The following is a 12,812-nucleotide window of genomic DNA, read 5'->3' as shown; positions in this document are numbered from 1 at the left end:
TGTATATGTTAATCCCAACCTCCTAATTTATCCCTCCCCTCACCGTTTCCCTTTGGAAAACAAACCATAAGTTTGTTTTCAAAGTCTGTGAGCCTGTTTCTGTTTTGTAAATAAGTTCATTTGTATCATCTTTTTAGATTCCACATATAAGTGATATCTATATGATACTTGTCTTTGTATGACTTCGTATGACAATCTCTAGGTCCATCCATGTTGCTGCAAATGGCATTATTTCATTCTTTTTTTATGGCTGAGTAGCATTCCATTGTATATATGTACCACATCTTCTTTATCCATTCATCTGTCGATGGACATTAGGTTGCTTCCATGTCTTGATTATTGTAAATAGTGCTGCTGTGAACGTTGGGGTGCATGTATATTTTCAAATTGTAATTTTCTCCAGATACATGCTCAGGAGTGGGATTGCTGGATCATATGGTAGTTCTATGTTTATTTTTTTAAGGAACCTCCAAACTGTTCTTCATAGTGGCTGATCTAGATTTTCTCATTCAAACTGTGTTTTGCTACCCGTTAGTGGGTTGTGAAATCAGTTTAGTGGTTCTGACTTACTTAAAAAAATAGAAAATATCAGACTGCACTGAACATAGTAAGGTTAATATGTTTTACAATTCATACATAAATACAAATTTAATTATTTACAAAACATATGTTTTTATGTACACACGTATATATGTGAGTGTTGACTTGGTCACAAGGTAAAATATTTTTCTTACTATTGGACTTAGAAAAGTTTGAAAGCATTTGTTATAATTAATCTCAGCATATTTTGCTATTTATGCAAATAATTTCTGTTTGTTCCTCAGGACTTTCTATAACTTTCCTGATCCCATTTATACCCAAGTCTAGATTGGGAGTTCCTCTTCTTTGTTCCTATGGTATTCTGTGTATGTTTATAATAGCTTAACATACTACCTGATACATAGTAAGTGCTCAATAAATGGTTACTTTTATTAGGAAGAAGATCAGTACTGAATATATCCATTGACTAACATTAGCAGTAGGATGGTTTCAAGAAGAAAGGAGAGAAGTAACATTAATTACATACATATCTACAATGTGCCAGCTCTGGTCTAAGTGCTTTACAAATATTATCTATTATTGAAAAGTAGGATATTATTATCCCCATTTTTAGAGAGATGATTATAAGCCTAGAATTCAAATGTAGTTCTTTCCGGGTCTCAGCCTTTTTGTTTTCTACTCATCTAAGCTGTCTCACAGTGATTGGTCAGTGAGTAAATGACAACTGAGAGACTGGTCATTTGCCCCTGCTCTTTACTCCAGCATTTATGCTGCATATTTGGATTGTATTATTAATGTCATATTTTTGATCTTTGGAATTAGTTTCCTAAAAAGTAAGACTAGAAATCCAGATATTGTAGTAGTCAGTTGGCCTTTACCCAAAATCTAAGAATCCTAACATTCCTCTAAAATGTCATTTACTTGATAAAACCTAAAATTTCTCAATCCTGCTTTCCAGAAAGAAAGAAAGAAGCCTTGGCTTCAGCCCCAGAGATTATGATTTCATTGGTTTGGAGTGGAGCCTGGGCATCAGCATTTTTTAAAAGCTTCCTAGATGGTTCACATATGTAGTCAAGGTTGAGAACCACTGGTATCAATATAATATGATCCCATAAGAGGAGTATTAAGACAGGTTTGTCATTCTGAACTGTTGTTCCTTTAATACTCAGTCCCCTTAGCCTCAGTCATACAAGCTCAAGGAATAGTGTCATTTATGGCTACCAAAGGAAAGGGCTCAGGTTAGTGTATGGTTGGTAGTTCTACATTCCTCTTGCCATCTTACCAAGAAACCTGTTTATTCTTCCAGAGAGACCGTCACTCTCTATCTTGTAAATAAGCTGGTTACAAAGGACATATGCATGGATACACACACACACACACACACACACACACACACACACATACACATACACACACCCTTCTTCCTGTGAATAATGGTTGGGCAGTATTATGATACCAGGAATGAAGAAATATAGCCTCCCCTCCACTGAGGCACCCAGAATGACTTAAGGATTCTACATGAGGGATTTTCTAAATTGTGACATGCTTTCTTTGAATGAGCTGGATGGTCCCGTTACTGCTGTCCATTGACCTTGTCCATGTCCACTCTCATGGGTTCTGCTCATCACCATTAGTTGAAGGTTGAGCCCATGTAGTTTCTTGATCCACTGTCCAAAACTTGTCTCAGGTTCTTTAGGTAGCTGTAAGAAGAAACAAATTTTTCTGATTTATGCAGTGATACAATTCTTTTGGCAAAATATATTTTATTTAATATACTTTATAAGCAGGAAGGCTCTCTTAGGAGACATTTAATTAGGTTTGTCCCTTTATAGTTGAATGGGTCAACCACACCTAGAGTCTGTGGCCCAAGAGTATGGTCTTTATCTTCCTAGAGATTATGTTCGAGTATTTAATACCATGTACTAACACACCATTATAAGCCTTGGTTTGGGAAAAAAATCTAAAACATTGCCAGTTTGTCACTAAATCTTTTGAAATACCGGGGACAAATGCCAGGGAGTTCTTCAGAAATACCAGGGAGAGATCCTGTGTCTGTTCAAAGAAGCCATAGTGTAGTTGTCCAAGGGCTGCCTCTTATTTTGCATATTCCCAGTATACCTCCATGAGATGCTATACCTGAGTCGACAAAAATAGCAAAGCCAGCTGTAGATTACTAATTACCACTTCAGCTAAAAATCTGCGTACTAAAAATTACATACATTTGAACACTTTTTGAGATTATTTGTGTCATGTTTTCCTGTATCAGTGCTGTTAAATATGACTATTTGCATTGTCATAGGAAAAATTTTATTATAAACTTTTTATTTTATTCCCACAGGTATGGATTAGAATGTCTGTTCAGGTTTTATAGTTATGGACTGGAAAAAAAATTCAGACAAGAAATTTTTAAGGATTTCCAAGAAGAAACCAAAAAAGACTACGAATCTGGTAAAATAAAACAATAAACTTATTCTCTTTGGAAATTGTAAATCTGAGTCTGTCAATAAATAGGGAGTTTGTAACTTTTTTTTAGGGCAGACTATTTAAGACTTTCAGGCCACTATTATGGTTTGTGATGAAGGATAGAGCACCATATAGTACGAAGGTCTTACTTGTGAGATGTTGGAAAATAGCCCCTCCAAAGTGTTTCCTTATTTGTATTTTGTCTTTATTCATTTGACACACATGACTACTCACTGATGTTCCATTACATGAAAATTCTATGCAACATGAGCAAGTGTGCTTGGAAAGGTGGAATAGCACAGTGAGTAACAGTGCAGACTCTGGGCTAGATCCGTAAGTCTGAATCCCATTTCCCCTACTTTGTAGCTCTGTGGCCATGGGTAAGTTACTTAACCTTGTTAGAAAAACAAACAAAAAAAACCCCAAAACCTTGTTAGCCCAGTTTACTCATCAGTAATATACCCAAGAGCACCTATATTACAGGGTTGTATATAGTTCAAATTAGTTTAATATACAATAAACCACTTAAATAATACGTGTTACATGGCAAATGCTCAATAAATGTTAGCTACCATTATTCATTAGAATGTCTTATCTTCAAGATCTAGATAAAGTGTACATAGAAGACATGGTTTAATGCTGGTATGATCATATCCAATATGAATCATTTTTTAAAGATTCTATATATTTTATCATGTATATTCTTCTTTGTTATTAGGTCAGCTGTATGGATTAGAAAAGTTTTGGGCTTACCTAAAATATTCTCAATCTAAGACACAGTCTGTTGACCCCAAACTTCAGGAATACCTCTGTAGCTTTAAGAAGTTGGAAGACTTCCATGTTGACGTAAGTTTTAAGTCCTTTCCCCTGTATTATTTTTATTACTCTTATGTTTGAGCTATCAGTGACTTTCTTAAGTTTAATTTTATAATTTTTATTTATTTATTTATTTATTTATTTATTTATTTATTTATTTATTTACGGTACGCGGGCCTCTCACTGCTGTGGCCTCTCCCGTTGTGGAGTACAGGCTCCGGACGCGCAGACTCAGCGGCCATGGCTCATGGGCCCAGCCGCTCTGCGGCATGTGGGATCTTCCCGGACCAGGGCACAAACCCGTGTCCCTTGCATCGGTAGGCGGACTCTCAACCACTTCGCCACCAGGGAAGCCCAGTATAATTTTTATTTTTTAAATTTAACTTTCCAGTTTTGAAATCAAACTTTAAAAGAGGTACAAAAATGGTATAGCAAATTCCCATATATTCTGTTTACCCAGAGTCCCTAGATGTTAATATCTTACATGACCATGGAGCAATGGTCAGTTCACTTTAATTTTGATATGCATGATAAACATTTTATGGATTTAGTAACTTTTATATGGATATGTTACTCATTTCTCACTAGCAGTTTTTATGTATTTTTATTTTTTTTAAGATTTCTTTATTATTTCTTTATTTTATTTTATTTTTGGCTGTGTCGGGTCTTAGTCACGGCACACGGGATATTCGTTGTGGCACACGGGCTTCTCTCTAGTTGTGGCGTGTGGGTTTTCTCTTTTTTAGTTGTGTTGTGCAGGCTCCAGGGCCTGTGGACTCTGTAGTTGTGGTGTGCAGGTTCCAGAGCATGTGGGCTCTGTAGTCTGCAGCACGCAGGCTCTCTAGTTGAGGCACGTGAGCTCAGGAGTTGTGGCACGTGGGCTTAGTTGCCCCACAGCATGTGGGATCTTAGTTCCCTGACCAGAAATTGAACCCACGTCCCCTGCATTTAAGGTAGATTCTTTACCAGTGGACCACCAGGGAAGTCCCCTCACTAGCAGTTTTTAAATTTTTCACTTTTTATGTACTTGTATCCTATAGTTTCCATAACACGTGCTCATGTAACATGGATTTATGGTTCCCCACATAATAAAATTAGGGTAAGAGTGTTATGTGCATGTGTAGAGACAGGAGAATAGGGTTTAGACAATTTGATTTCAAGAGGAGAAGGAAAACATTTTAAGAAAAGAAGTAGATGAGCATAATAAGATAAAGGAAAAGGAGAAAGAAGAGAAGAGAGAAATAAGGAAAGAAGAATCAAAAAGAGCAGAAAAGAGAGAGGTGAAAGGAAGGCTAGGTTCATCTCTGCTTAGTATTATAATTAGTTTGTCTTTTGTAGTTTTGTGTAAATAGATTTGATAGCCCAGGGATGGAGTTAAAAGGAGTGCCTCCATCTCTGGAATTAAAGAGCTGTATTTCAGACTTCCCTGGTGGTCCAGTGGTTAAGACTCCACACTTCCCAATGCAAGGGGCACACATTCGATCCCTGCTCAGGGAACCAAGATCCCTCATGCCTTGCAGCATGGCCAAAAATTTAAAAAAAAAAAAAAAAATCTATGTTTCTAGAGTGGTCCAGCCAGTTCTGTCACAAGATGTCCCTGCTTTATAATACTAGTGATTTTTGCCCTATCTGAACAGAAGCCAAGAATTCAGACCTCTGCTTTTAAATTTGTGTCATGTTTTCCTGTATCAGTGCTATTAAGTATGACTATTTGCATTTTAAATACTGTGGAAGTTTGGAGAAGAAAGGGGTTAGAGTTATAAATGCTTTGCAACTGACAGAAGTTTCATAAAGAAGGAAAATGTCCTCTCTGAAACATTTTCCCAGAGACAACGAACCCAGCCTTATCCTTATGCCCTACTATTTAGTTCAAGCCCTAAAACGTAGGAGTAGCTTAATAAACATGTTGAATGAAAGAATTGACTGATAAGGAGGAAATTTAAGTTTAATACCTTAAATTGCTGTTAAGTTTTCATTATACTAACAAAATCTACTGAAGTGCCGGCGTAGTTTCCCTCTGTTATAAAAGTCTGGCCTTAGATTTTGAAGGGAGGAGAAAATAGTAAAATCATCACTATGTTGTCTTTCATAATTTGCAGCCCCCTATAGGTGAGGAATTTGGAAGAAAAAGACATTCATCTACTTCTGATGAGGCGAGTAATCGTCACAGACTTCCATCTAATTCCTCTACAAAGTCACCGAGTGCTGCTAAGCCTACACCTGACAGTCAGCTTCGGGTCCCAACAAACTCTCCCAGAAGGAGTACTTCACAGCAGTCCAGTGACAATTCACACCAGAACAGTGCTGCCTCAGTCTCAACACATGGTGAACTGCCTGAGAAATAGACTCTTATGAAAGTTGTTTGCCCTTGAAATCAACATTTACATCAGTATGTATTGGGGGAAATCCTCTGATGTTTGATTGTGATAATCAGAAAAAAGAAAAAGGAAGAAAAATGGCAGCATTTTTTTCTAGAAAAATAAATTCTAAAAACGTTTTCCCTGACTTCATGAATAAGTTTAATTTGGGTAACCTTTTATAGAGATCCTCTAGTAATATATTTTGGTCTCAAATATATATTTGAAATAATATATTTCGTTTTCAAAGCCATTGTTTATAAGAACAGCATTCCTTGAATATATACAAAAACAACACAAGGAATGCCTAACATTTCAGCTCATACTTCTTAAAGAAGATATAGTATGTTATAGTCATCTATTCTATAGAGCTTTCTTAAAGAATCCAATAACCCCACTGTCAATTCATATTTGAACTTATCAAAAACAAAGGACAATTATGTATATGTTTTTTAAATTCAGAAAAAGAATGTGAAATGATACATTTGCTTTTCTTTTAGATTTATAGTTTAAAGAAAACTTTTTTTTTTTTTTACAAAAGTGGAAATATATTGCAGTTATATTGAAGTATATGCACTTTGGATGTTGGGTTTTGCCTTTTTCCCCATTAGTCTTACCTCATGATTTCCATAGTTATTGTTGTGTTGGTATGGAATGTTCTGAATTGGCATCAGCCAGTTGCATATTAGAAGAGATTTACTTTTTGTGACTATATAAGCCTGCACAAGTAATTGAAAACTGAGTTGGGATTGGTTGGAATACTGTCCTAAATTAGTTAAATCTTGCACTGTTTTGAATGCATTTGCCGTTTGTACATCTGCAGGTGTGTATGTCACGAGTAATCAGATTATCTTCAGTTTAAAAGGAGTACCTTTTTGTGTCCTTTACTTTTGTTTTATGCTTATAAAAGGTGTTTTCAAGAAACGAATTGACTTCTAATTTTTATTGCTGTTGCAACTGACGTAAATGATAGTTTCAGTTTTGTGGGAATTAAAATAAAGCACTTATTCTAAATTATTTGAATTGATTTTTAATTATTTTTGTTTAGAATACAGCTGAAAAGATGTAATTTTCAAATTCTGCTAGTAGAAGACCACTGTAGTGGGTGGGCCAAAAGTTTCGTTCAGTTTTTTCTATAAGATGGATCTAGTAGCACTTAGTTGTCTTTAACTTTATTTGAGACAATTTTGTTAGATTGTATGTGACAGCTGGCAGATCAGCGTGCATTAAAAAAAGACTTACCAAAATTGGTGAATTTTTGTGTAGCCATTTAAATATTGAAGATGGAAGAAAAAAACAATATTTTCAGCATATTATGCTTTATTATTTCAAGAAAGGTAAAAATGCAACTGAAACGCACAAAAGCATTTGTGCAGTGTGTGAAGGACGAGCTGTGACTGATCAAACATGTCAAAAGTGGTTTGTGAAGTTTCGTGCTGGAGACTTCTTGCTGGATAATGCTCCACGGTTGGGTAGACCAGTTTAAGTTGATAGGGATCAAACCGAAAAAATAATTGAGATCAACATTATACCACGTGGAAGATAGCTGACATACTCAAAATATCCAAATCAAGTGTTGAAAATCATCTGCACCAGCTTGGTTATGTGAATCGCTTTGATGTTTGGGTTCCACATAGGTTAAGTGAAAAAAACCATCTTGATCATATTTCCTCATGTGAGTCTCTACTGAAACGTAATGAAAATGTTCCGTTTTTAAAACAAATTGTGACAGGCGATGAAAAGTGGATACTGTACAACAATGTGGAATGGAAAAGATCTTGGGGCAAGCGAAATGCACCACCACCAACCACACCAAAGGCCGGTCTTCATCCAAAGAAGGTGATGTTGTATATATGGTGAGATTGGAAGGGAGTCCTCTATTATGAGCTCCTTCTGGAAAACCAAACGATTAATTCCAACAAGTACTGCTCCCAATTAGACCAACTGAAAGCGGCACTCGATGAAAAGTGTCCAGAATTAGTCAACAGGAAATACATAATCTTCCATCAGGATAACGCAAGGCTGTATGTCTCTTTGATGACCACGCAAATATCGTTACAGCTTGGGTGGGAAGTTCTGATTCAACTGCCATATTCACCAGACATTGCACCTTTGGATTTCCATTTATTTCAGTCTTTACAAAATTCTCTTAATGGAAAAAATTTCAATTCCCTGGAAGACTGCAAAAGGCATCTGGAACAGTTCTTTGCTCAAAAAGATGAAAAGTTTTGGGAAGATGGAATTACGAAGTTGCCTGAAAAATGGCAGAAGGTTGTGGAACAAAAAGGTGAATACGTTGTTCAATAAAGTTCTTGGTGAAAATGAAAAATGTGTCTTTTATTTTTACTTAAAAAACCGAATGCACTTTTTGGCCCACCCAATATGTTGTGAATGAAGCTTCAGTGTTAAACTTACATCCATTTTTATTTAGCTTATATGTTTTCTTGTATTGGCAAGAAGCAGCTAGTTTAATACACTAAATTTATTATTTTCTTTTTGGTGTCTTGTTCTTACAGAATGACAGTATTGAAATAAATATCTTCTTTGGATAAGTGGACTATTCTTTAGTAAATAGGAGACTTTCATTAGGTTATTTCCATGAATAAATGATAATCTGCAATTTTATGATATTTAATATTGGGGAGGTCATTTTGATATTTTAATTTTAAGAAAGAGTCAAATTTGAATATTCAGAAAATATACTTAGATCTTGGAAAGAGAATGCAAAACAACTAATAGATTTAGAATAATAAATTTTAAAATGTTTTCTTAAGTGCAGATGTAGTTCTGGCTTTTCAGTGAGGAATTTCCAAACCATGCTTATTAGCTTTAAGTGGTCTCTTGAAATTACCTAAAATTATCTAAGAATCTTTCTCAGTATCCTTTTTGTGTTGAACACATACATCTGAAACCTGTATTTAACCTAAGATTACTTCCACTCACCTAAATATGCAAATGTAAATTTGATTGGAAAATTTTATATTTTATATGAAAATACAGTAATCAAGAGTTTTGTGATGTGTAATAAATTAGTAATTTTATCATATTATTTTGATTATAAAAACAATACATGTAAATTAGGAAATTTAGAAAAGCACAAAGAGGAAAATAAAGTACTTTTTTAAAAAAGAAAAAAAATTGGTATCATGCTATACATATAGCATTATAACCTGCTTTTTCACATAGAGGTGAGCATTTTCTGATGTCATTAATCTTTCTACACCATGACTTTTACAAGTTATGTAGTATTCTAGCATATGGATGTGCCATAGTTTACTTAGCTGAATCGCCTATGGTTGAAATTTTACATATGGCCAGGTTTGGGCTGTTACAGACAACAATTTAATTAATGATATCCCTACAGATAAATTTTTGTGTATAAACTTGGAATTATTGCCTAGCATAAATTTCTAGAAGTTGAAAATCTAAGTAAAAATGTATTCCCATTCAACGTACTCTAGAATGGTTGCACAGTTTACAGTTTTACCAACAGCATCTGCTTTTCTATGTCCTCACCAAAACTGGTTATTATAAATCTTTCTCTTTGATAGACTGAGAAGCAAAAAATATTATTTTAATGTCATTATTAAGATCATCATTTTAATCAGGTTACTAATGAGTGATATTTTTTATTGTTTATTAACTACATTATTTGTAGATGGCTTGGTCATATCTTTCATGTTTTCGTTTTGGAGTGATTGTCTTTTTCTGATTTATAGAGCTTTTTTAATTATCAAGACTATTAACCCTTTGCTTTCTAATTTTGATTATGTATGTTTGACATAGTATGTACTTTTTTTGGTAAAAAATTTAAAAATTATACCCCTTAAATTCCAAATGCGAAACTTAAGCAAATAAAAGCATTGTTATTCAATGAAAAGAAAAATAATATAGACTATAAATCTAAATAGTCCTACCCAAAATATGTGTAAGTTCCTAGAGAACTTCCTTCCTTGTGATTTTATAGTTTTCAATTTTATTAAATAAAAAAGACAACATTAAAATGTTTAAACTACTTGTCCTTTTAAAGGGATAGTTGAAGCCATCTTTGGAGTTCTTTATACTAAAAGGAATTAAAGAAGAAAGTTATATTTTAAAATAGATATCGTTTTAGTTTTTAAATAGATTTTATTTTTTAAACTTGTTTTGCCTGTTTGGGACTTCACTCTGACATTCTCTCATGCTTCTCCTTGCCATTATACTGAATGATATTACCTCTTTCTGTGCTTAATCTTATCTTTCACCTAATTTCTTAACTCTTATGAAACTGCTTATTTTTATTTTATTATATAGGAGACTGATCCAAGAGAGTAATACCTAATTATATTGCCACTAGATGGCAGAATGGAATAAGATCAGTAAGTCTTTTGAGAGGTGTGAGTGTGTGTGTGTGTGTGTGTGTGTGTGTGTGTGTGTGTGTGTGTGTGTTGAACTCTCACTCCATCTTGTGGTGATATGTAATTATATCAATTACTCTTGCATTCCTAATAGCCACATGTTCTCAACAATTCGTGATTACCTTGTTACAGCAATGCCAAATTGTGCTTAGTTATTAGTAAATAAATACAGTAGCAGCATTAAGTTGTGTATATGGTTAAAGATAAAAATGCTGTTGCTTTGGTTTCTTTTTTTGTCATTTCACTTAAAAATTTGAAGTACTTCATTGGCATTATTTGTGATTAACTCTTGAGCTGTAAACAAGGCAAGAAAATTTTAGGATGTGTCTGTTTGTCTAGCTAACCTGTGTAGTTAAATCCTGCCTGAAATATGAGAAACTTAAAACTAGATGGTACTCTTATGACTAGAACAAAACGTTATCACATAGTTAGTTGAATGGCAGAGCAAGAATTCGTACTCAAATAGTCTAGCTCCAGACCTCGAGCTAGTCATCTTAGCCAGACTGTTCTTCAATAGCTTGAAATATTGGAACGTATGAACACTGACTCCAGAACTCAAAATGCTGTGATTCTTAACGATTATGAAGTCAAGATTATATTCTTGTGGTTAAGACTGTAAAGTTGTTTTATCTTGGGCATCTTCTGCCGTAACGAGTGGTCTAGTGGAATATTTAAGTATATTAAGTGCTATATGGTAAATCCTCTTTACGGGGGGAAATCATGATTAGTGACAATATCACTCGTGTTTAAATATTTTCCTAGAATTAGCTACAGTAAAATAAAAACTAAACATTTTATTCAGAATACAACTGAAATTTTCCATTACATTAGAGTTACTATTGTCAACTGAAGATACTAGATACTATTCTATTCAGAAATAATGGTGTTCCAGTCTTTAAAAAGCTTGAAGGAAATATGCCACATGGGTTAATTAACAGGAAGCACCTCTGGCTTTATACTTTTTTACCAATTTTCTGAATTCTTTACAATAAGCCTGTTTTTAACTTGTCCAATTAAAGACATGATTTGGTTAACAGAATGGTTTCTACCAATATATTACACATATTTGCTTCAGATAAAAAAACAGAATGTGCTGTTTGTTGTTTTGATTTTGTTTCTTCCGGGTAGCATGTTAAGTCTACAAAATTGAATACCTTTCTCTCAGGTATTTTAAGGTATGTTAGACCTTCATTACAACATGAACACAATCATAGTACTGTAATGTTTTTAATGTTAAAATTTTCTGGTTTCTAGTTGAATGCCCTTAAGTATAATCTAAGGTGAGACTGACTTTTAATGCGTCAGTAGAAGGGCTTTGAGAGGGAAGGTCTGTGAGACCCCAAAATTTAATATGTAGAATTTTACATACTTACAAGTTATTTGGCGGAGATAATCCATAGCTTTTTATCAGATTTCTGCCAGGATTTATGATCCCAAATATGTTTAATAACCACTGCTCTAGAAATAACTTAGCTTATTTGTCAGAAACATGAATTGAATCCTGGCCCCCCTCACTAAGTTACAGTCCTTCATCTACAAAATTGCATTTGCCTCATAGTGTTATAAAGATTAAATGTAAAGCATTTAACACAGTTATCTGACGTGTAGTAAGCACTCAGTAAACATTAGCTATTATTAGGATTAAGAACTGGACCAGTTATCTTCAGGTATGTAAACATATTTTCTCCAATAGGCTTTGAATGTAATTTTAAATCTTCATGTGAAATTAATCTACTTAAAACATTTTAATTAGTAAAGTCAGATTCCTTGTCATTGTTTCATTGTCCTAGGATAATAACGTTATGAACACTTTTCTGCCCTTCTCACCTCCATGAGAAAAGAAGTAGGGTTCTTAGATGCTGTTATTTCTGCTGACTCTGAACAACTGACAAGGGTATGAATTCCATGAAGCAGTCACCAGATCATGAATCTGATTATGGTAATGTCTCACTTTTAGTTATTTCGTCTTTTTTATTCAGTTAACAATTTTGCTCATTATGTTTTCCAAACATCACCACAATCTATTACTTTTGCCTCATCATAAATATCCAGTCCCTGGGCAGGATATGAGAATCTGCCTTTCCATGACTCATGGCCTCTCCCAGGCTCAGTGACACTCCAGTGACTTCCCCACTGCCACTCATTGCCACTTACTTTCTTTTGCATGAACCAGAGTATACCGTGTAAGAACCAAGGGAGGCATCAAAATATCTTGCAAGTCTGTTAAAAACAAACTTTT

The 12,812-nt window shown here is 34.4% G+C and overlaps 1 protein-coding gene across 4 annotated transcripts in view; it reads left to right on the top strand.

Moving 5' to 3' along the window:
* The window catches only part of LARP1B (La ribonucleoprotein 1B), a 125,018-nt gene extending 117,838 nt beyond the window's left edge, over positions 1 to 7,180 (top strand). For 3 of the 4 annotated variants that reach the window (XM_032632605.1, XM_032632606.1, XM_032632602.1), the window contains 3 exons: positions 2,879 to 2,988; positions 3,722 to 3,849; positions 5,919 to 7,180. In XM_032632605.1, the coding sequence (XP_032488496.1) occupies positions 2,879 to 2,988; positions 3,722 to 3,849; positions 5,919 to 6,164 (484 nt within the window). In that variant the 3' untranslated portion in view covers positions 6,165 to 7,180. The remainder of the gene's footprint in view (positions 1 to 2,878; positions 2,989 to 3,721; positions 3,850 to 5,918) is intronic. The other variant, XM_032632603.1, reaches the window with a different exon arrangement.
* The last annotated feature ends 5,632 nt before the right edge of the window (positions 7,181 to 12,812 follow it).

The sequence above is a fragment of the Phocoena sinus genome, chromosome 5 (genome assembly GCF_008692025.1).
Source record: "Phocoena sinus isolate mPhoSin1 chromosome 5, mPhoSin1.pri, whole genome shotgun sequence".
Lineage (NCBI taxonomy): Eukaryota > Metazoa > Chordata > Mammalia > Artiodactyla > Phocoenidae > Phocoena > Phocoena sinus.
Note: the sequence above shows the minus strand (reverse complement) of the source record. Positions and strands in the feature narration are given on the sequence as shown.